General features: G+C 47.3%; 2 protein-coding genes and 1 pseudogene across 2 annotated transcripts; all 3 read left to right on the forward strand.

The window, feature by feature from the left end:
* The first annotated feature begins 528 nt into the window (after positions 1-528).
* Positions 529-2,198, forward strand: LOC136523370 (protein LYK5-like; annotated as a pseudogene).
* Positions 2,199-6,464: 4,266 nt separating this feature from the next.
* Positions 6,465-9,320, forward strand: LOC136522773 (transcription initiation factor TFIID subunit 14b-like). The gene is made up of 7 exons (XM_066516577.1): positions 6,465-6,598; positions 6,902-6,984; positions 7,108-7,329; positions 7,408-7,595; positions 7,678-7,802; positions 8,928-9,006; positions 9,086-9,320. Exons 1-7 carry the CDS (start codon positions 6,587-6,589, stop codon positions 9,112-9,114), a joined length of 738 nt encoding a protein of 245 aa, XP_066372674.1. The 5' UTR covers positions 6,465-6,586; the 3' UTR covers positions 9,115-9,320.
* Positions 9,321-21,424: 12,104 nt separating this feature from the next.
* LOC136522774 (protein SMALL AUXIN UP-REGULATED RNA 51-like) lies at positions 21,425-22,600 on the forward strand. Its single transcript, XM_066516578.1, has one exon. It carries the CDS (start codon positions 21,540-21,542, stop codon positions 21,912-21,914), a length of 375 nt encoding a protein of 124 aa, XP_066372675.1. The 5' UTR covers positions 21,425-21,539; the 3' UTR covers positions 21,915-22,600.
* Positions 22,601-23,768: the final 1,168 nt, after the last annotated feature.

The raw sequence follows: 23,768 nt of genomic DNA on the forward strand, positions 1-23,768 counted from the left end.
AGGCCCCACTAGACAGCCACACGGTCGCGCGACGCAAGTCACAAGTCAAGCGATTTTTTGCTCGAAAAACGCATGTTTCGCGGCCACCGACACTCAAACCCCTGTCGTCCTGCTTCACGTCTTCAGCCCCTAACCACTCCACCTGCAAGCTGTTTGTGTCCAAATGAGATTTTTGTCCTAGGCATTTTATGTCCATCTAATTTTGAAATGAGTATTTGGGACCCTAAACGAATTCAAATGAAAATGTTGCCAACTACAAAGCTTTATAACTTTTTGAGATCTACAACTTTCATTTTGATAGTTTCTCCATTTGAGGTCGTTTACAAAATTTAAATTTCAAATTTGAGAAATTCAAACGTAGTTTTCCATGACAAGATGATTTCAAATCAAAAGGTTATCAACTACAAAGTTTCATAACTTTTTGAGATCTACAAATTTCATTTTTGCTGTTTGTCCATCCCACATCATTTGCTGGCAGACACCCAAAGTGGAGTTGTATGCTAGAAGACACTCTGATTTATTGTAATTATGCCAGAGGACACCGTGGGCCGGTTTCACCGGTTGAGGAGAGAGAAAAATTCAGTTTGGACATCCGGTGCCCCTGAGCCACGTTTGGATCTGGTTGGACCAGCTAATAACCGACCCGCGGGTCTGCTGGACTACTTCTACGGCGCCGCCGACAGTAGCGCACCACCGCCCTGCCCGACCTTCCTCACATTCACCGCCCGGGCGCCGCGCTTGAGCCTCGCCTCCATCGGGGCACTCCTCGGCGCCGACCCCGCCAGCGTCTTGGTGCACAACGACAATGAGCAGGCCACCGGAGCCAAGGCGGATGCGCCGCTCCCGGCGGGCACCCGGGTGCTAGTCCCGACAACCTGCGCCTACACGGCCACACCGGGGGGGGGGGCGGTTCTACCAGCGGAACGCCACGTACGTCGCCGTGGCCGGCGACACGCTGTTCATCATCACCAACAACACGTTCCAGGGGCCTCATGTTGTGCCAGGCGCTCGAGGCGTAGGGGCTCCGTGGCGCGCCGCCGCAGAGCCTCGACACCGGCCAGTCCCTCCCCGTGCTGCACCGCTGCGCGTGCCCGACCGCGACGTAGGCCGCGGCCGGGGCTAGGTTCCTCGTCAGCTACCTCGTCGACATGTCCGACGAACTCGCCGCCATGGCCACGTGGTTCGGGGTCGACGCCCAGACCGTCGTAGAGGCCAACCAGCTGTAGCCGCTATTCACCATATTCCCCTACACCACCCTGCTCATCCCCGTCAGCGCGTAGCCTAACGTGTCGCGCATCCAGACGCCACCGACGCCTCCGCCGGTGGTAGCACCGGCGCAAGGTAAGAAGAGCAGTAGACATGTCGGGGTCTACATTGGTGTTGCTGTGGCGGTGGTTGTCGTCGCCGCGATTGTCTCTGTCGGAGCTTTCCTCGCTCTGAGGACGAGGAGGAGGCGAGCACGCGCCGTTCTAGCCGCCGACGAAGTGGCCGAGAAGGAAGGTAAAACAGGCAACGACAGGGTGAGAACATCGTTGGGTTTCACCCTCACCGGCGATGAGTTCTCGCTCTCCACCAGTGAGGCGTTCTCGAGCATTTCTGTGACGGACACCAAGTCCTCGCTGAAGGTGTAAACCTACGCGGAGCTCAAGGCGGCCACCAACGACTTCAGCCCCGACCGGCACATCGGCGGGTCGGTGTACCACGCGGCGTTCAACGGCGACACCGTGGCGGTCGAGGTGGTCAACCGAAACGTGTCGACGGAGGTGGAGATGATGCAGAAGATCAACCACCTCAACCTGATCTGCCTCATCGGCCTGTGCCACCACCGTGGCCGGTGGTACCTCATCACCGAGTACGCCGAGCACGGCGCGCTGCGGGACCACCTCCTTGCGGCCACCAAGGGCGCGACGGCGCTTCTGACGTGGGCGTAGCGGGTGCAGGTCACGCTGAACGTGGCCGAGCAGCTGGAGGAGCTCGTGGACCTGGCGCTGCCGGCGGAGAGCTGCCCGCAGGACGCCGTGGTCAGGCTCATCGAGGGGTGTGTCAGGCAAGACCCTGCGCGCCGTCCCACGACCGAGGAGGTGGCGCAGCGCCTCCTCAAGCTGTCGGGGGTCTCGGTGCTCAGCTGGCGGAACTCGCCGGAGTCGCCTCGCAGCTCCGGCAGCTCCAAGAGCCTCCGGATGGTGCCTCATGTCTAGCTCGAACAGGCCCAACCAGACGTGGTCGCACCTCATGTCCTCACACCCCGCTCTAGGATGCCCCGACGTGCGCCCCGCTCCCCTCTCCTCGACGTGCTCCTCACCGCCGCCATCTCCGCGCTCAGGGACCTCGCCCTCGCCCTCGCGCTCCTCTCTTGGTACGGCCGCACATCCAACGCCGCCAGCTGCGGCGAGCTTCCGCTCCTGCACGACGACATTAGCCCCATGGTCTAGGCCTTCGCCGCCAACAGCCTCGATGTCAAGGACCTCGCCGTGCTCTACGGCGCGCACACGCTCGGGAAGGCGCACTACCCGTCATACGTAGCCAGATCTAGCGGGGGAAACACCGCCGCCGTTTGGCTCACGCCCGCCATGAATGACGGGCTCGAAGCCGAGATCCGTCGTCCCCATTCCCATCTCTGGAGGCCGTCTCCACCCGAGCCCTATTCACAGATGGCTTCGCCTCGGCTTCCTCTGTCCCCTGCGCACGCTCGCCGGGACCTTCGAAGCCAGGAGCTCCGTCAAGCGACGCCGTCGGATTGCCTTTGCTCCGACGTAGGGAACCAGACCAAGCTCGGGTCGGTTATTAGCTGGTCCAACCAGACCCAAACGTGGCTCAGGGGCATCGGATGTCCAAACTAAATTTTTCTCTCTCCTCAACCGGTAGAAACCGGCCCGCGGTGTCCTCTGGCATAATTACAACAAACCAGAGTGTCTTCTAGCATACAACTTCACTTTAGGTGTCTGCCAGCAAATGACCACAACTGTGGGTGTCCGCCAGCCAATTTCCCTGATAAAATAATAGCGGTAAGAGCACAATAAATTGATAGAGAATGATTTTAGAATTTTTTTTAAAAAAAATCATCAAATTTGAAGTTAGTACGAGGGAGAAAGACTATTTACAAGTTTTAGCCTGAGATTAAAAAGAAAAATCAGAGTTCTTTAATAATTTCAAATTTTAATTTTAAATAGTATTTTCAAGTAGTAAATGATCTCAAATGAAAAAAAAATTCAACAACAAAGTTGCATAATTTTTCGAGATCTATAACTTTTGGTTTGGGCGTTTCTCTATCTGAGACCGTTTGAAAAATTCAAATTTTAAAATTTAGAAATCAAACGTAATTTTCATTAGATAGATTATTTCAAATAAAAATATTTGGATATCCAAACGATTCCAAATTAAAAAAGTTTGAACTATAAAGTTATAGATCTCGTTGAGTACTATAACTTTGATATAAAGTTCGCCTTCATCGGACATCATACGAGAAACTTATGAAGTTTTCTGGTAGCATATCACTGCCGGTTCAAGCCACGAACCGACAGTGATAGTATCAGTGTCGGTTTTTGGTTAAAACCGACAGTGATGACCCAATATCACTGTCAGTTCTTGGCTAAAATCTACAGTGATATGAACCGACAGTGAATACCCAAATATCAGTATCGGTTGATCCTGTCACTATCGGTTTTAGCCAAAAATCGACAGTGATGATCTATCATTGTTGGTTTTTTAAAATTCGGCAGTGATGAGACCGACAGTAATATCCAATTATGTACTAGTGTATATTATACTCCGTACGTACTAAAATGTCACTTCGTTGGATGACGAGCGTTGACTGAGAGAACTTGAGGTAATGTGCTGGTGCTTACTTTGTTAAGAATGCTATTGTATCAGCAATACTATTTGTGCTAAATACTACCATGGATGAGGTGACCAACGATCGTCGAGAGATAGAACGTACTACAGTCTATTCGTTTGGCCATAGGCTTATCATAAATGATCGTGAATTTCTAGTCAGAACAGTATTTTTCTCTCACACAAACTAGCCAGTAGTATTTTTTCACGAACCAACAACGATACGAACTAGCCAACCGAACATGCTGCTAAGAGGCTGCTTGGTTACCGACCAGCGCCTGACACCTAGGGACGAACCCATAGGATATGCAAGGTGGGTCACCGCATATCCTGAGGTCCGCCAGTCATAGAGATAGTAGAATTTTTCAATATATAAAAAAGAAAATTTTTATTGAATTGCATAATTTTTTTTTCTACGCATACTCAGAGATAAAAACCTAGACCACGGAAGCTGCGCCACAGTTTGTGACAAAGAAAATCTCCGCCACACTCGCCACGGAAAAGCGCGTAGAAAAAAGTGGGTCGGCGGCGTGAACCAAACACTGTCTATGTGCTGTGGCTGCCATGTTGTGGCGTGGCGAAGGACGGCTGGCAACCCAACAGCCTCTGAAGCTTGCCTTCTGATGATTAATTAGGGCGCGTTTAGATTCAAAAATTTTTAGGTTTTGGCTACTGTAGTATTTTCGTTTGTATTTGACAATTAATGTCTAATTATGGATTAATTAGGTTTAAAAGTTTCGTCTCGCGATTTCTCACCTAATTGTGTAATTAGTTTTTTTTCCGTCTACTTTTAGTATTCTATGCATGTGCCGTAAAATTCGATGTGACGGATACTGCGGAAATTTTTTTAAACTAAACAGGACATTAACAAAAATTCGACCGACTGAGGATTCATTGCACGTGCGCGTCACAGCGACCACCAGTCCACCACGCGCGACCCCGCACACCGCCAACAAAGAGAAATGCAGGCGTATGCCCCTGCACACCGAGGGGCACCAATCGATCAAATCGGCACCTGAGCACGACGGAAGGGACCAGCAGCAGCTAGCGCCAGGCACGATGAGAATCAGGCGGTACCTCGCCGGAGTTTTTTTTAAAGGAAAATTAGCTCGCCGGAGTTGTGGAGAGGACCGGGTTGTGTGAGATGCACAGGATGATCGATTTGGAGGCGGAACTGCTGGCGGCCGGAGGTCCAATCGGTTATTCATACATCGAACGGTACAATGGACCAGGCCGATTTGTTTTCCCGACGCGCACCTATACTCTGCGCCCCCACCTGTGCCTACTTTTCACGCGCCCACCCGAGGACCCGCACCCGTGGGGACCGCTGGCGACCTGCGCCCGCCGCTCCTTGTGTCCGGATAGACAGCCACGTAGCCCGCCCCCATCCGCCTCGCCCCCGCCTCACACGGTCACCCTGCCCAGTCACTGCGCCACACTCCTTCCATCGGACTCCTGTGTGGGCGGGACTTGGGAGCTGGCCCCTAGCTCGCTGCACCCCCGCCTGCCGGTCCCCAGCTTTGTCGCGCCCCATCCCCCGACGCCTGGGCAGTGTGCCATCACTCACCGTGCCCCCCGTGTAAACACTTGCAACACGAAACACTTGGATGCAACATGCGTCAGACACAGATGAAACATTTGAAATATACTGTTGCAACATATATGTGTGAAACATATACAACATCTAGATAAAACACTTGCAACATGTGTTGAAACATATACATTCATATAAAACACTTGCAACATATGTGTAAAACATATATAACATCCAGATAAAACACTTGTTGCAACATACGTTTGAAAACATTTTTCAAAACGCTTGCAATATAACACTGAAAACACTTGCAAAAATATGCAACATGTGCAACATCCCGATCTACTTTTGTAATAACCATATGTAATAATTGCAATATATCTCTCAAACATTTGAAATACTTGAAACATACATTTACAACGTAGAGGAAGCCTAGGGTCGGTCGATTCCGGTCATCAGGGTGGGATCCGGCGGCAAGTGGCGGCGCGCGAGCACCACCACCATCCAGCGCTAGCAGCATCGGCCTTGGCTTAGCCTAGCAGGCGACGCGCGCTACGAGAGGGAGCGGGCGACGCGGCGCACGACCGAAGGAAGGAGCGAGGTGCTGGTGGGACGCGTGACGGGCGGGGACGAGGAGCGAGGAGCGAGCGGCGTAGGTGGAGCGCGCGATGGCGTGGGAGCGAGCGAGCGAGCGGCGCAGGGTCGAGGTGCGGTGGGAGAACGCCGCAGCAGCGAGCGGAGTGAGGCGCGCCGTCCGAACGAGAATAAGAGACATCTAAATGAGCAGGAATAAAAAAAAAAAGGCAAAAGTTGCGGTACATATCATGCTACGCGTCAGTTTGGAGGTAGTAGCTGCGTCAGACGTTCTGTTTGTAGCGTTACCCATGCGGAGGCCCTTCTCGCCTTCGCGTCCGCCTCCGATCATCCGATGCACCAGCGTGAGGACGAGGCGATTGCAGGCCTGGCTGGGCTGCTATGCCAATCAGGTCTTGTAGGCCTTGTAAGGGCCCAGTATGGTCATCCGTTTTCTTTTTTCCCCGCGTACTTTTTCTCTTTGTTCTCCCAACTCCAGTTCCGGCGTTCCCCCCCCTGCGCTCTCTCTCTCTCTCTCTCTCTCTCTCTCTCTCTCTCCCGTGGCGACGACTGGGCGACCGCCGCCGCCGCCCTACGCCAGGTGCCCAGGCCATTGTCGGGTCGTCTTCCTCGGGCCCTTCGCCGGCGATGAGCACCCAAGTACGCCTACCACCTTCTCTTCCCTCCCTGTTATGCGAAACCGAGCTCCCAAACCCTAAGTTAAGCTATTTGTATTCGGATCTAATCTAATTACAAGCGTATGTAGTGTACGTGTAGTGTTATGCCTACTAAGTACTAACTTCGATTGTTTGTTTATTTTTGCCAAAAATTATCGGGTGTGAACACCCATGTCCACTGGATTCACCCCTGTCGTGTGTACTGTTCGTGCTTATCAGTTGGTAGACCTTATTGATTATTAGTATAAGCTCTGATAGTTCATACGTACTGGAATTATTCCAACAGAATAAAAGGCTCAAGGATGTGGAGATCAGTTTCCCTATCGTTTATGGAACCATTTCTTTCTGGCTCGGTAAAAAGGCCAGCGAGTAAGTTTCTGATTCACAAAATACGGAAATTCGTCGTGCTCTTGATACGGATTTAGCCTGTGGATTCTTACTACAGTGAATTCAACGTAATGGCCAATTGTTTCCCCCTGCCTTTGTATGTAGGTACAACTCCCACAAGTGGACTGTATATGTCCGTTCTGCAAACAATGAGGATCTGAGTGTCATAGTTAAGCGTGTGGTGTTTCAGCTTCACCCAAGTTTCCAAAACCCAACAAGAGTCGTGGAGCAACCGCCGTTTGAGCTGTCTGAATCGGGATGGGGAGAGTTTGAGATAGCAATAACCCTTTATTTCCACAGTGATGTGTGCGACAAGCGCTTGGATCTGTAAGTCCTGCTGGTCTTATTTTTCACATTTGTTTATTTTGGGGGGCAAGAGGGTAGTTAATCGTGCACGTGATGTAGGTTTCATCAGCTTAAGCTGTATCCAGAAGAAGAAGCTGGACCTCAATCAACCAAAAAGCCTGTTGTCGTGGAAACATACGATGAGATTGTCTTCCCCGAGCCTACAGAGGCCTTTTTCCAACGTGTGCAGAATCATCCAGCAGCTAATGTGCCCAGGCTTCCTCCTGGTATAACCCTGCCTCCCCCGGGTATGTTTCTTTACAACCTGTGTGCATTATATTTCACAATAGGAAATGCCGAAGTAGCACTATGTAACTTCCAATCATCTAGGCACTATGGAAATTGTCCCATATGAAAAGAAGTGTGGTGACACTAAGGATCATCCTTTGAGTCAGTGGTTCTCGAATTTCTCTGAAGCTGATGAGCTGTTGAAACTAGCTGCAGCTCGGCAACAGGTGAGACTTGGCTAGCAGCAACTGTCCTTATTTTTCTGATGTGCTTGAACGCTAACACTTTTATATGAAATCTGTAAAATCTAGTGAAATTATTCTATTGGTTCATGGAGAGTTTTTCAGTTTATTTCTGTTTGGCAACTATATCCATGATAGAGTTGAGGGATGCAAGTTGAAATTTTCCTCTCATAAATGGCAGAAAACTCCCAGTGCCTAGTTTTCTACTGTTTGTTCCTTCTAATATGCATGTTGCACTATTGTGAGCAAACAAGACTGGAGAATTTCACATCGGGTCGGTGCTAGTGTTGATGTAGCTTTCATTTCATCTATTTGATTAGTTTTCCAATCTTGCTCAAAAAAGTTTGTATACTGCTCTCCTTGGGTATGAATGAACATAAATAATGGAATGGGGAAAACCAAGGTTCAAAAAGGTGCTAAGCCACCGATTAGCACCTAGGTAGTCTAAACATAGATTAAGCGCGATTAAGTGTTTACACACTAGCTACATATCAAGAGATTTAGTTGCATAAATGTGACAATAAATAGGAAAGGAAGAGCAATGCCATAACAGCCCACTGAGCCCACTAGAGGAGGAAGCCCACTAGCCCATCTAGACACCATAACACCCAAAAATGCCCTACCAGTAGACAATCCTGGTTCTCACGCAGCTGCGCCGCCTCTCCTCCGCCTGTGCGCCCCCATCTGTCGCTCCGCCTCTCCGCCTGTGCGCCCCCACCACTACTCCATCCGCACGCACCCCGTCCTCTCCCCTTTCCATGGCACCCCTGCTTCTGCTGCACACGTGAGGGTGAGCGAAATTGAGCAAAAGGGGCTAAATCGAGCAGAGGGTGAGCAAATCGAGCAACTTAGACACCACGAGGTAGGCATAGATGGAATCATAATACAACAAACCATTTTGCCATCCTAACCTTGTAATCCTCTTCCTTTCTTCACCATCTATGGGTCCTGACAGTTCATGCCACGTTTAATTGGACACCTAGGGCCTAGGCGGTGCTAGGTCTCCACCTAGTGCTTAAGCACACCTAAGCGAGCGTTTAATGATGTTTTCTTTAACACTTGGGAAAACAACGTCCAGTTATTTGACATTGGATTATTTTCGTCCTCTAGGTGCAGGCTCACATAGCCAAGCTGAGAAGGCAGTTAACCATGATAGAAGGAATGCCTCAGCAATCGAAAGCCTTTTCTGGTCAGTAAAACTTCTTGTTTTTCGATGATTATGCTGGTGGGTAACTGGTGATGAACTTTTACTTATCTTCTATGTTCAGTGCCTGGACAGCAGTTTAGGCACATCTAATTTAGCAATGTTAGCGCACCTGATTGTAAGGAAGATGTTGGAATGGAATCTTTCAACAACTGCTTGACAAATTGGATGTGTAACTCTGTATTCACATTGAGGTGGCTGCCTTAGGCTTGCAAATGATGTACTAATATGCAGTTCACTGTGTATATTCTATGAATTGTAGTACCATTAGGCTCATAAGAGAACATTACTAATGTGACCTGTTCTCTATCTGTTCCTATATCGCCATTGCCGTTCTTTTCTATGTATGAAAATGGTATGTCTTTATTGTTAGCCTTATGGTTCTTCAATTTCTTTTTTTTTCTATATGATGATGGATCTGCCACAGTGAAAGGGAGTAAGGACAAACTAGGCTCACTTCTGCTAACGCTCTTGACGCTACAAATAGTCATGAACATTAGCATTGTTGACTAGGAATTATGCTATGCTCGTCGACTCTGACAGGGAGCATGGGTTAACAGTAAGTAACTGTGCTGGACTGCTGATTATTGTGACCTGCTGTGATCCTTTTGTTTTGCACAAGCCTTATGTAATCTACATGATGTCATCTTCCTGTCAATATATTTTTGATCTTTGTGCCATTTTCCATAGTTTTTAAGGCGGTAAGGCGAGGCGTGGCGACCCACCCCCTTCCAGACGTCTAGGCGAGTAAGGCGCGCGGCGAGGCGATGCCATACACATACTATAACCTACTATGGAGTAGCACAAACATACCTTGTTGCTGTCAATCCTAGAGCCCATGTACCAGCAATCCTAAAGGCGCTCTATATCCAAGGAGAAGAGCAGAGGCCTACAATGGAGAGCGGGAGCGGAAGAGTTACCTGTGTGCCGCGAGCCTACGATGACGGGCCAGACGGGGACACAAATCGATGGAGCGGAGGGAGGAAGAATCAATTGAAGGCACGAATCGACAGAGAACCGTACGGAAGCACCAATTGGAGCCGCAAATTGATGGAGAATCGGAAGGAGGAACGAATCGGTGGGGTGAATCGGCGGCGGCGGCGGAGGAAGCGCAAATCAATGGAGTAGGAGCAGCTGGACAGAGGCAGCGCGCCACCACCGTGTATTCCAGGTGCTGCGCCGGCCACCCTCTTCCCTTTTCCCTCTTTCCCTACCACCCTCGCCCTTTCCCCTCTCAATTGACGTGCTGGCCTGGGGTCATGGCATGGGTGTAGGCTTGTGATTTCCCTGCGCGCGGAACTCCCCTCGACTTCCCGCGCGCTGAAACCCTACTCCTTTTCCCGCCTGCGCATTGCTCCTGTGCCGCGCCATCCAAGATTCCGCGCCTACGACACCCGCCCAGCGCACGACTGCGGACACCATATCCCTCAAGGTCATGGCGACCCCGACGCCCAGGTTTGAAAATCGCCTTGGACGCCAAAGCGACGCCTTAAAAATATGCCATTTTCTATGGTCGAAATGAACGGCATAATATTCTGCTGGGACCATTTTGTGAACTGAAACTTGGCATGTCAGCATGCATGTTCCATATTTTCTAATCACAAGCTACAGAGTCCAGGAAAGGAATCTGAAGCCATAGGTGTGGCAGTACAATTGCTACAGTTCACTGTTCTCTAGTGTCCTGGACTGTCCTCTAGGCGTCTTCATGAGTGGTTGTGAACTGTGCAAGATTATGCCTTGTCTGGGCATTGCAACTGGCCATATGACTTATGACTATCAATGGTGACTCGTGACTCTAAAGTTTTGGGCTGCCGACATATTTTTTTAGGTTTACTCGACATAATCTACCGTTTACTCCCTACTTTTGAAATTAAGAGGCATTTTTGTCTTGCACATATACTAAGAAATCATTCAACATGAGTACACATCTTTTATTACTATCCCAAAAAACTGCAGGTGAACGGTAGTTTTCTGATACCGTAGTTTTCTAAACCATGGGTTTGTATGTCTTCGGCTTATATATATAAAACCATAATTGCTTGATACAGTAGTTTTCTAAAACTACACCATTCCAACAGGCAAATACTATTAGGGCATATGGGACATAACATACATGAAATTGTCCTCTGATGAACAAAATTTAACCCATTTCCTGGCCCTCAATATTTACATTTCCTTGCATCTGGGTAAATTTGATTGGAATCTGAATAAAGAGGACTAATCCCTTGCTGGCGGCGAACGACGAATACCTTGTTATAAGAAAGTGTAACAAAAACCTGGGAATTGCCCACTAGTTTTCGCTGGAATTTCTATGACGACACGGTTCTGCTCTCGCAAGAATGGGAAACCAAACCCCTGCATTACTAATTTACAGAGCTTTACCGTTTGACATGGAGAGAGGACACTGCAAATCTACAACTCCGCAAAGGAAAACAAGTGGATTAATGGTGTCTCCCTGGAGATGCCAACCACCGGCCTAGCCTAGGAGCCTAGGATGGATCGTAGTACACGTCCGCGGGACCCTGTCGAGTTCGCTCGCTCTCGCCATGGACGGATGGATCAATCCAGGCATGGTCCTGTTCTTCCAGCCTGGTCGCCTGCAAGGACAAGAGGAACCTTCACAAGATCGCCCTGCCGCCTGCCCGCCTCCAAACTCCAATCAATCATGTGACCTGCGAGTCACGTCTCGATGCATGCTTGCTTCCGCCGTCCATGGCGAGCAGACGACGCATGATTAGTCACGCGATTAGTTGGGGATGGCTTCATTCATTTGTTTAATCATGATCAGTTCGTGCATTGGTGGATAATGATGGCCTAGTCGTCCTAGCTGCAGGTAGATCAGAGGATACGCCATGCATCTATGCGTGTACTTGCGAGGTGGCGACCGTCGCGGCGTGCGGCGCGCACACGAGCGCGATGTGATGCGACTTGCTGTCTCACTCTCTCACTCACCTGCAATGATTCGCGTCAACGTCGTCGGCGACGAGCCACCGGCCGAGGGTGAGTGAGTGAGTGAGTTCGGCCATGTGGAAGCTCAGACGTCGCCGTCGACGTGGGCATGCATGCGTCGCCGATCGGTCGAGGAGGCCACACGTACCAGTAGCATTGTAGCACACCCTACTGCGTGCGTGCGTGCCCTGGAGGTTCCAACTCCGAACAGCCGGTGGTGGTCGGTAAGCTCAGGCGTCAGGCTGCGTGCCTGTGCTCTGTATTCAGTTCGGTTCAGAAGCTATTCAGAATGCACGCGCGCCTCTTCAGAGTTCAGTCGCCAGTTCACCAGCTGGTGCGTTCTCTGACGTCTGAATTGCTGCAAAGCAAAGCAAAGCGTGCAATACGGCCGGTGGATTATTGGACCGACCGTCGAGGCCTCTTCATCAGAGTTCAGTAGGCAGGAGCTCTGCAGGAATTTTACAGGAAACCTTCCTCTGCTCCGAACGACAGCAGGCTGCAGCTAGCTAAGCTTCTTGGTACTCTTACCCGTCAGCTAGAATGGACGATGCTCCAATTCTCCAAACGCGTCCATTGAAGAAGCCTCTTACCCGTCAAGCATCTGCATGCACGCGGTGTCACTGTCGCCTCGGCCGCAAGTGCCGCCTTTCCCGGCGACGGCGACGGCGCACTCGCTGTCGACACCAGACACCACTACACCAGTGTTTCCAGTTGTCTACCGTTCGATCAGTCCATGGATCCCAATTCCCAAGGATCCACCCTGATTTGTACGTCCCAACCAGCCGCATGCACCTCGATCCTACCCGTGCGCCTTGCATCCGTCAATGAATCTGAAAACGATCTAGTGCATTGGTCTAACCGCCGGAGATTCACATTCACCTAGCTAGCTAGCTTGCCCGTCAATGATCTGCAGGAGCAGGGCACTGAACTGCAACTCTGAAGAACGCACGCATGGTTAGCTGGCAAGATTGGAGGGACGACGACGACGCAGCTTCTGTTGGGCAGCTTCATCATCAGTTCACTTAGGTGTGCTGCGTCCATGCCTGTCTGTTTGCTTGTCGCCGCCTGTCTATTACTACCGCCTGCTGGTGTACTGTGCAGTACTGAAGGACAGTGGTAGCACCGTAGCCGTGCAGGCAGGCATGCGATCTTTCTGAGAATCTCGCAGGCACTGTTGGTCCTGATTTGGGCATGGACGGGACCCTTACGACTGTGCCGTGCATGTACCTGCTGTGTCCCTCTGCACGCTCGCTTCTGTTTGCTTGGTAACGATGCAGGCCTGCTGCCACTTGCTAGTTTGGTGAACCAAGTCCAGGCCCATTTCTTCATGCATGCAAGGGTTAGTTGTTGTAATGATGTATCCATCTCAGGCTGACAGGCTCAGCTAGGTGGTTTTACCAGTAACATCAGCATCATGCAAAAGGAGCTGATTTTTTTTCCCAAGCTTGATTTGACGGTCATCATCAGGGGATTAAAGAAAAGTACAATGGGGGGAGATTTGTTGAAGTGTCTATCAGGATTCAGGAATGGTGAGTGAGTGAGTGGGCAGGGCAGCCAGCAATTAGTCAAAAAAAAAATCTTTTTAGTACTATTATTCTAGTATGGCCTGCCATTTTGTGAGGAGTGCATGCCAACATTGTGTTGGGTGTGCCCATACAGGCTTGCTGAACGACTGAACGACAGACCAGCAACGCTTGTGAGTGCTGATTTGCTGTACCTTCACTGAACCACAGACCTTAGTCATAAAAAAAAGCCTTTATTAGATATCTGAGAAATATATAAATAATCACCTGGGATTAATTGAGAGAGAGTGGGCTAGCTGCTCTGATATTTGTTGAGCATATGTATGGTCGTTGTTGGAACATCCATCCATGACCATGATCCATGCCTTGGTTTCCAGCTGAGCTTGATGAGCAGCAGTTCTACCGCTACATACTCATGATGTTTTTTTACATGGATTTTTGGCAGCGCGCAGTTTCCCTGACTTTGATATAGTCCGTGAATTCTAGAAGGGATTTGGATCCTAGTCCTTTTTTCTCGAATATGCAAAAGGTTTGCGCATCTTTGTATTAAGATCGAGAAAGTTTGAATGTTACAACGACTAGCCGCATCCCCGGCGCACTAGAGAGGACATGATTTGCTACAAGGTTCCCGTTCCTCCCTAGCATACATAGGCCCAAAAAAAAGACATTTGAAGGCGATTGGTTATTAGTCTGATCATCAAGTGATAATGCAGGACATGATCAACTAACTGATTGGAAAAAAAAACAGAAGAAGATGCACACAAACAAGAGTTAGTGTGGTGCATAATGCAAGTAGGAGTATTAATAAAATACCAAAAGCAACGGATAGCATCACCCCCCAAATGCTGCGTTTTGTTTGGCTCTGTCTCTCTGATGCCATGCAAATATCAACGGATGGTAGCGAAAGCTGGATGGATACCTTTGGAATTTGGACACGAAACGAGCACCGGTTGTGGCGTTCGTCTTCATCCCCTGCAAGTCAAGCAGGTGATTTTCTTATTTTTCCTTCGTCACATAGTGCTAGCAAGAAGTGGCACATCCATGTTTGATGGTCCAACGCCGAGCTCAAAAGAGAGCCACCCATATGTAGTCTAGTGTAGCGTAGCATCCTCCGATCCATCGCTTATCATAAGATAGATGCAACACCTGGTGACGACTGCCATAGGTTGCCATTTGCCACAGCAAGTGCGGCTCTTTAATCTATTCTGACCTCACAAAAAAAATTCTGACCTGACAAAAGATTGTACATCTGTTGAGAGTTTGTGCAAAAATCAAGGATCAGGAGGAAACAAAGCAGATGCCGTGGTATATTCGTGGCTGAATAACATTCAGAGAATCGGAACAGAGCACTTCTCTGCACTAACTGCTTTCCTTCTCATTCTGAGAACATTTTTTTTAAAAGAAGTTTTTATTACATACAGGATCAACATCACAATAGAATGGCAACCAGTTTAGGCATCCTTTGGAACGAAGGAAAGTAACATAGAGGAGTTTTAAATGATCAGTCCTTTTTAGAAAAATATTACCCGGCCCAGCCCTTTGGAACAAAGGATTGGCTTCTAGAACTGCTATGAAATGAAATTCCTATCATAAGGTGGGACAACAACTGGAGCTAGCAAATAGTGATGGCTGTCATGGGTTGCCACTGCAAGTGCGGCTCTTTATTTATCTATTAAGGACTGACAGTTCTTGCGAGCTTGTGCTTCTTCTTTTTTTGTCTTTTTTTTCTGCCAAAATCAAAGTTCCTTGCCGAATAACATTCAGAAAATCAGAACAGAATACTTCTCTGCACCGGCTGGTTAAGATTTGGCTCTCTGTTCCTGCATCTGCTTTCTTTTTCATTCTCAACTAAGATTATCTTTAGCTGTCGCACCTATATCATTTCTATAAGATTTTGGTCAAAGAAGTTTATACTAGTACATACAGAATCAGCATCTCATCCCAATAGTACGGTGACCATTTTAGGTGTCCTTTGGAATGAAGGAAGTGACAATGAAAATAGTTTAAAATGATCAGAGCTTTTTTAAGAAGAACGAGCTTCCTATCCAGTCCTTTGGGACAAAAGATTGTACCCTCTACAATTGATGTGAAACTCCTATGGAATGGCTTCCGGCCGTTCAATAAAAAAGATTATAAACAGAAGGAACATTTTGCGCCTATCGCTTAACAGTCGCTTCTTCGTCTCTACTCTGCAGAAACAAAGGTGGGGCATGACGACGACCCCGAAAACAAAATATATATCCCATTTGCAACAAGAAAATTGCATTGAAGCAACGTGTTTGTACTGTTGTTCCATATCTCATCCCGGCGGAGAAGAAGAAAAAACAAGAGGAAAAACATCACACGAAACGTTACGCAGACGACAAACTAAATCCTAGTTGTATGTAAGTTGTATAACCCGACAAGTTTCATAAAAGATGAATAGACAATCCAATTAATGCAAGTTTGAAGATTTCGGAAAAGGGAATTATATATATATTCTCACGTTTCGAAAGGCCTTGGATTTGAGACAGGACGACGTATCTGCGTATGGGCCGCTGCTGCCAACTGCATGCATCCATCTCATCTGATCTGACTGAACCTGGCCGAAGATACTGAAGTGCAGTGCCACGGCCACATTAGGTGCCCTGCTAGCCATTGCCAATCTACCATGTCCTCCTCTATATCAGTTGGCAGATCGAGAAATATTGCAATGAACCAGGTGTTCAATGCTCGACCGCCGTGCATGCCTTGGACGCCTACCATCGACCGTGAAGGACGCAGCTCTGCTCTGGAAACACAAACACCGTAGTATGCCATGTGAAGAAGAAGCTAGCCGTGTGGTCTGCTCTAGCCTTTTCTGTTTCCGAATATGAATGTAAATGTAATCCTGATCGCAAAAGAAAAAAAAAGGAATATGCATGTAATTCTCAATTTCTGTTCTTTCGGATTCCTTCGTCATCCCCCAAGTTGTAATCTGCCTATACAATAATTGATCCCCAAGTGCAATGAACCAGGTGAGAAAGTCCATCTTTTCCCCTGCATTATCATCCAATAAATAAGTGTAATGTAGAGAGAGCACTTTCAAGGATGGACAAACGGTCTGCTTGTCGTCAAACTCCCATTTGCTAAAAAAAATAATGTCAACGCGCTGCTTGTTGTTGTCTCTCCAACTAGTGACATACTAGCATTGTGATGCATGGGTTGACCTAGTCACCTACGGGTCTGTCTTCATATGAAGTGCATTGTATTATTGCAAAAAAAAAAAGCGATCGACCATGTATATATGATGATGAACCAAATAAAAGAGTGTGTGCCTTTTCTTTCTGCTTTTGCCAGTCTTACATTATTGGCGTAAAGTGAGAGATTGGTTGACTTCTAAAATTTGCCAAACCAAAGATTTGGTAAGCCATGATTTTAACTATTATTTGGTTGGCTACCAAAACTTGTCAATCTCTCACATTTAGCTTGCCAAATCCATGTCAACTTTTTTTTACCTAACTTTAGCTTGCAAAATCTTTGGCACAACAAATTTTGGTCGCAAACCAATCAGGCCCTATATTGCGATCGAAGAGAACAGAGAAGATAATTGTACAGTGAGGAATGGTGGTGCTCGGCTGGGGCGACTCTAGAAATTTATGTTACCTGAAAAGGAAAACTCCGGGCCTCCATAACCGCACCACACACATCTAAGTCTTATAATGTTGTCAGCTTACCCGTTGATAAAATAAAGGAGAAAGAACGCACATAAATTGAAAAAAAAATCATATGGAAAATCTATTATTACTTCGTCATTCATTCTTAGCAAAGACATCAAAACCGACAACACCCAACACTTCACGTGCCAAACGAAACTTCTCCCTTATGTCCTTATGTTAGTATAGTGTAGCGTGCACAACCGAAGCCAATATACATGATGCCCCAACAATAGCCTATATAAAATAAATATTATATGTTTTCTTAAAATTAATATGATTACAAGCACACCAAATTATCCAGATAATACCAGCAACCTCTAAAAAGTCAGAGTTTAATCCTTCCTCTCAATGCCCGTGAACCAGCCTCTAAACATGTGAGTAGTAGTAGGCTTAACCCATTATCTACATATAAACAGTGTTCCAAGAAGCCTTAGTGCGTGGTGACAATAAAAAAAATATTTATTCATGATTTTGCAAAAGAAAAAAAAAATCCCACGTTTCGGTGCAAGGACCTACTCTTGGATTATTATCAGATCTCCGACAAGACGATGGATCTCCGCGTATGGGCTTGGATTTCTCAGGGCGGCGGCCGGTCTGCTGCCAACCTCCGCGAATCTCTCTGCGTATCGACGGCCGGAGAGGAGACGTGTGGTGGAGGCGGTGGAAACGGACGGCACGCGCGCGCGCACAGTGGCCGACGGATAATAATTGTACTGTAAAGACAAAAAAGAGAGAGCACTTTGAGCGATGGGCGAACGTGTACTGAGAGATTGTTCCGGCTGTCAACTCCCATTTGCTCAAAATGTCAACGTGCACTATAGCATTGCTCAAAATGCTTGTATAAAGACCAAAGCTAAGAGAGCACTTTTCAATTAGAGGAAAATTTACCAGCGGTCCACGAAGTTGGCACAAGATGTCACTTAGGTCCTCGAACTTTCAAAGTGATATCTGTAGGTCTCTAAAGTTGGCAGGGGGTGTCATCTAGGTCCCAAACTTTCAAAGTGATCATCGGAGGTCCCTAAACTTGGCAGAGGGTGTCATCCAGGTCCCAAACTTTCAAAGTGATCACCGCAGGTCCCTAAACATGGCAAAGGGTGTCATCCAGGTCCCAAATACTGTAGCGATTCGGCACAGAATTTTAAAAAAAGAAATCTAAATTTTGGTAATGTAGCTACATTCTGCAGAAAATTCTAAAAATTGTATCTTTTTAATACGATCTCGCACGAAGATGATTTTTATATAAAAGTTGTAGCTCTCGATGGGATCTACAACTTTCTAGTTTTGAGTTTTTTAATTTGAGGTCGCTAATACACTCAAAAAAATTAAATAAATTTTCAGCAGTATATTAATCGCGTACGAACGCTTGTCGCCTTGAAAAAAAACAAATATTCTTTATATGTCATCTGATAGAGATAATTTCTATATAAAAATTGTAGCGCTCGATGAAACCTACAACTTTCTAATTATGAGTTTTTAATTTAAGGTCGGTAAGATGCTAAAAAAGTTAAAATGCTGATTTCAGTTCATGTATAGTGGTTTTGCAGTTTAAATTTTTTTGAACATCTTAAAGACTTCAAATTGAAAAACTCAAAATTAGAACGTTGTAGATCTCATCGAGCGCTACATCTTTCATATAAAAAGTATCTCCATTTGATAGCATATAAGAAAGATATGTTTTTTTTCAAGGCGACAAGCATTCGTACGCGATTAATATACTGCTGAAAATTTATTTAATTTTTTTTGAGTGTATTAGCAACCTCAAATTAAAAAACTCAAAACTAGAAAGTTGTAGATCCCGTCGAGAGCTACAACTTTTATATAAAAATCATCTTCGTGCGAGATCGTATTAAAAAGATACAATTTTTAGAATTTTCTGCAGAATGTAGCTACATTACCAAAATTTAGATTTCTTTTTTTAAAATTCTGTGCCGAATTGCTACAGTATTTTGGGACCTGGATGACACCCTCTGCCAAGTTTAGGGACCTGCGGTGATCACTTTGAAAGTTTGGGACCTGGATGACACCCTCTGCCAAGTTTAGGGACATCCGGTGATCACTTTGAAAGTTTGGGACCTAGATGACACCCTCTGCTAACTTTAGAGACCTACAGATATCACTTTGAAAGTTCGGGGACCTAAGTGACACCTTGTGCCAACTTCGTGGACCGCTGGTGAATTTTCCTCATTAGAGGAAAATTTACCAGCGGTGCCACTAGCATGCATTGCGCTACACCTTGGATCTCTTTCTCGAGTTGCATTGCGTGGCAACTTGCGACCATATATGATGGGACGTGTATAGAGCGAGGAACAGAGGTGCTCGGTTACATCAGATGCGTCCCCGTCCGATGAGGAAGGAAGAACAACCTTGCGTTCCAAAGGAGACATGAATATAACTGATGTTTTTATTGGGTGTAAAGAGGAATAGTGACCTCAACTTCATTAGAGACCAACTTGCAAAGGAAAAAAAAAACAGAGAGAAAAAAGTTGATAAAATCTCTAATACAAGAAGATGGAGTGATAAATATGTATTTTAAAAGGGAGATTTACTATTTTCATCAAGATTTACTTTATGGCGTCGCCGTAGAGGATTGTCTCAGACTTAACCACAACTCTTGTGCAGGGTCCTTTTGCTCTTACCTCCTATTGGGGGGCACAAGCTAGTTGCTGATGGTATGTACTGCTAGTGTTCTTGCTCTGACGTCCTCCAAATTTCTTTATTGCATCTTCTCACCATATGTCAGGTTAGCAAGACCATGACCCCTCTCTTGGATCTTCTCGTTCTCCAATTGTCAGTCCTTCAATCCTTGAGGCTTCCTCCGCCCCTCTATGGGCATCGGTGAAAGGCGGGTGGATCTCGGATGAACTCCATAGAAGATGTAAATCACGGTTGTCGTTTGTCATCTTGACTCAATGCCTTTATAGTCGCATGTGGAATGGAGTTCATCAGAGTTGTGCCTGTTGGTGATGCAATGTTCAGTGATCATCAACATGGCTCTGTCAGTGTGTCGTGGGAGTTGTAGCTTTGTTTGTCCCTATGACTGTTGGTGATGGTTGTTTTCCTTTGTATATGGTGTTGTTGGTGCTCTCTTTCTCGCCTTTTGCTTCTATAACTCTAGGTTCATGATCCGTAACTAATGTTATCGGCTTTTGTTGAAAACTGTGGTAACAAAACTCAGGTGAGGATAGTTCTGGTCCCAAGGTGACCTTTTAAAAAAATATCGAGAATGACATTCTGCGTTCCAAATAATGAAGGCGGCCTGAATTTGAATTGTTGGTTGGTATTGACACGTTCGAAAAGGAACCGTGACCTGAACTTAATTGGAGTCTGGAGACCACTTTGCAAAAGGAGAAAAAAAAAAGAAAAAAGTTGATGAAAACTCATCTCATCTTCAGATCTCAGATATAAGGGCAGTCCCAATGGTGTATTAATGATGGTTTCTATCCTCATTAAATGACTTGCCACGTAGACAAAATGCTGATATGGCAACGTAATTAATGAAGAAAGAGAGCAAAAATCATAGAAATTGTTTCTTCATGAAGAAATCAGGTCTACTCTTGACCCAATGCACCAAAAAACCATGAAATCGCCATGGGGAGAAACCACCAGTTTCTAGGGAGCTCGTGTCGCACTCTTATTGGAGGAAGAAGATAGAGTTGGAAGAGAGAAAGAGAAAATAATTTACTCATAAAAACCATGAGTTGAAAAATAATACTTTTTTGATGCAGTATTATATGTTATAAAAACTACTAGTTTTTTTTATTGTCACTGCCCTCAAGAAGATGGAGGAGAAATGGTTCGGAGGTCCCCTGGCTGGGGTAGGCGGTACGTACGATCAGGTACCCACCATGAGATTTAAGATCCGGCCGGTACTACAGCCAGCCACTACTAGATTCACCACGCCAATCAATACCATCTTGACCTTTCGTGCATTGCAGCTAGTACACGTACGGTCGGTGAAAAGCATGGAGACTGCAGACAGGTGGTGCTTGGCCCACGACGTGCATGCCCCGGCAAGCCCACGGGTGCCCGGCCCCACCATGCCCTGCCCCCGCTCCCTCGTCGCCGTACGTCTCCGCCCCACCACGCACCAGGCACCACCAGTTCACCACCAACCATGGGCGCCGATCCAGGCGCCACCTAGCTGTAATTCTCTCTTCTCCTCCTCCCATCCGTCGTCGATCCACCACCCATCACCTCCTCCTCTCCTGCCCGCCACTATATATACCACACGCCCTCTCCCTCGCCGTTGCCCACCACCACATCGATCCCGCTCCACCATCACCAGCTCCGGCCTCCAGCTCACTTTAATTTCGAGTTCGTCCAAGTCCCGGCCGCCAGTGGTCGTCGTCGTGCTTAATACAATACACACATGGCGATCAAGAAGGGCGGCGCGGCGGCGTCGGGGCTGAAGCAGATCCTGAGGCGGTGCTCGAGCCTGGGGCGGCGCCAGCAGCAGCAGCAGCACAGCGGAGAGGAGGACTACAACGAGGACGAAGAGGCGACCGGGCTGCCGTCCGACGTGCCGCGGGGCCACTTCGCGGTGTACGTGGGCGAGCGGCGGCGCCGGTTCGTGGTGCCCATCGCGCTGCTGGACCGCCCCGAGTTCCGGTCCCTGCTGCGGCGCGCCGAGGAGGAGTTCGGGTTCGCGGGCGCCGGCGCCGGCGGCATCCTCGTCCTCCCCTGCGAGGAGGTCGCCTTCCGCTCCCTCACCTCCGCGCTCGCCTGCGCCGGCGGCGCCCGGTGAACGCGCCGCCCGTCCTGCCGCGTGCTTGCATTTGCATGCATGCATGTCCCGCCGCCGCCTATTCGTTCGATTCATTGGTTTGGCCCAGCTAGACTAGCAGGCTACCAGCTACACCTACTAGTTTTAGCTAGCTACTAGCTTGGTGAGAGACCTCTACAATGAAGGTTACGTTAATGGCGTGTGTGTAAATATAGATTATTAGAGAAGAAGAAGAAGAAGAAGCGGTGGTGCATGCGCGGAGGATTGTATTAGCGCGCGCCCGGCCGGCCCGGCATTGGAGACAGCTAGCCGATCGAAAAAGAAGGAGGAGATCGATGGAGAGAGAGGACGGATCATCGGAGTCGGAGAAGACGGATGGATGGAGCTTGTATGAAGTCCAGAGCTTCACTGGCTATTGTTTGCTGTTGGCCGCTGTTCTGCTGCACTGCATGTACGTTGTTTGTGATGCGTTCTACATACTTCCTGGCCGGCCTCCTCTGCAAGTAGATATGGTTAGGCCAGTGCAAGAAGTGAACCATCATTAATTTTTTTTTCTGTACATGCAAAGATACTGGCATGGCCGGCTAGCTGTAGGTAGCCAGAGCTAGCTAGCTGATATGGGCGACCGTACGTACCGACATCAAGCATGCATTCAGATGTGCATACATATAAACATGTGTGTTCCTTCCTTCGTCTTTATCCTGATATGATGATTCATCGATCACTAAATTTTTTTTTCCCACAGTGTTTTTCTCAGCTCGGTTTATCAGTTATGATATAATATTTTTTTCTTACAATAAATCAACATTAGCCGACTTATTAGCCACACAAACCATCAGCCGAACGGCTCGAGACATGCATGGTTCATGATAATGACGATGTGTTCCTGTATGCTTTGGTTGCTCTTGTTTAGCTTTGCTCCTGCTGTAGGTACTACTCGTACTCATCAGTACTACAGTACGTGCATGTGTGTGTGATCAATCGATCGATTGTGAAATAAATGAGGAGATCAGTGGCGTGCAGCTTTCAGCAGCCGGTGTACGAATATCGGAGGAACGTGGGGGGTATTAATTCCAAGAAAGGATATATCTGCAGATCGTCACTCTCCGGGTGCGCTGTTTGCCTGGCCGTCTAGACCATTGTCGTGTGCTCCTACTGTCCACGACCACGAGCTCGCGTACGTCGTTGCATTGCATGCATGGAGCTGGAGCTGGTTACGTTGACGATTCATCGATCACCGGCCTTTCGGTACCTTGGTTTATCTATGCACGCTAGAGAATTGAGTAATAAAGATGGGTAGTTAATAGAGAACAGAATTGAAAACAAGTTTAGCGGATGGAAAGGTAAGATGCTTTCTTTAGGAGGTCGTTTGGTCTTAATAAACTCGGTACTCTCTAGCTTACCGATGTTTATGATGTCTTTCTTTGAACTCCCAAAAGAAGTATTAGAAAAGATCGACTGCTTTAGATCAAGATTCTACTGGCAAAGCGACCATCACAAGCGAAAATATAGACAGGACAAATGGAAAATTATGTGCCAACAAAAAATACAAGGTGGTTTAGGCATACATAATTTGGATTTACAAAACAAATGCCTGATGAGTAAATGGCTCTTCAAGCTGTTAAATGAGGATGGCATGTGACAGGAATTATTGAGAAATAAATATATAAAAGATAAAATTATAGGAAGTTGTACCAAAAGGCCCACTGAAAGGACCGATGAATGTAAAAGATAGTTTCATGACTTTTGGTTCATTCAAAGTAAAAGACAGGTCACAAACTCGTTTTTGGATGGACACCTGGTTGGGAAACCAACCATTAAAAGATAAATTTCCCTCGTTGTTCAATATTGTGAGAAGAAAGCAGAATTCTGTGG

This window comes from Miscanthus floridulus, chromosome 18, assembly GCF_019320115.1.
Source record: "Miscanthus floridulus cultivar M001 chromosome 18, ASM1932011v1, whole genome shotgun sequence".
NCBI lineage: Eukaryota > Viridiplantae > Streptophyta > Magnoliopsida > Poales > Poaceae > Miscanthus > Miscanthus floridulus.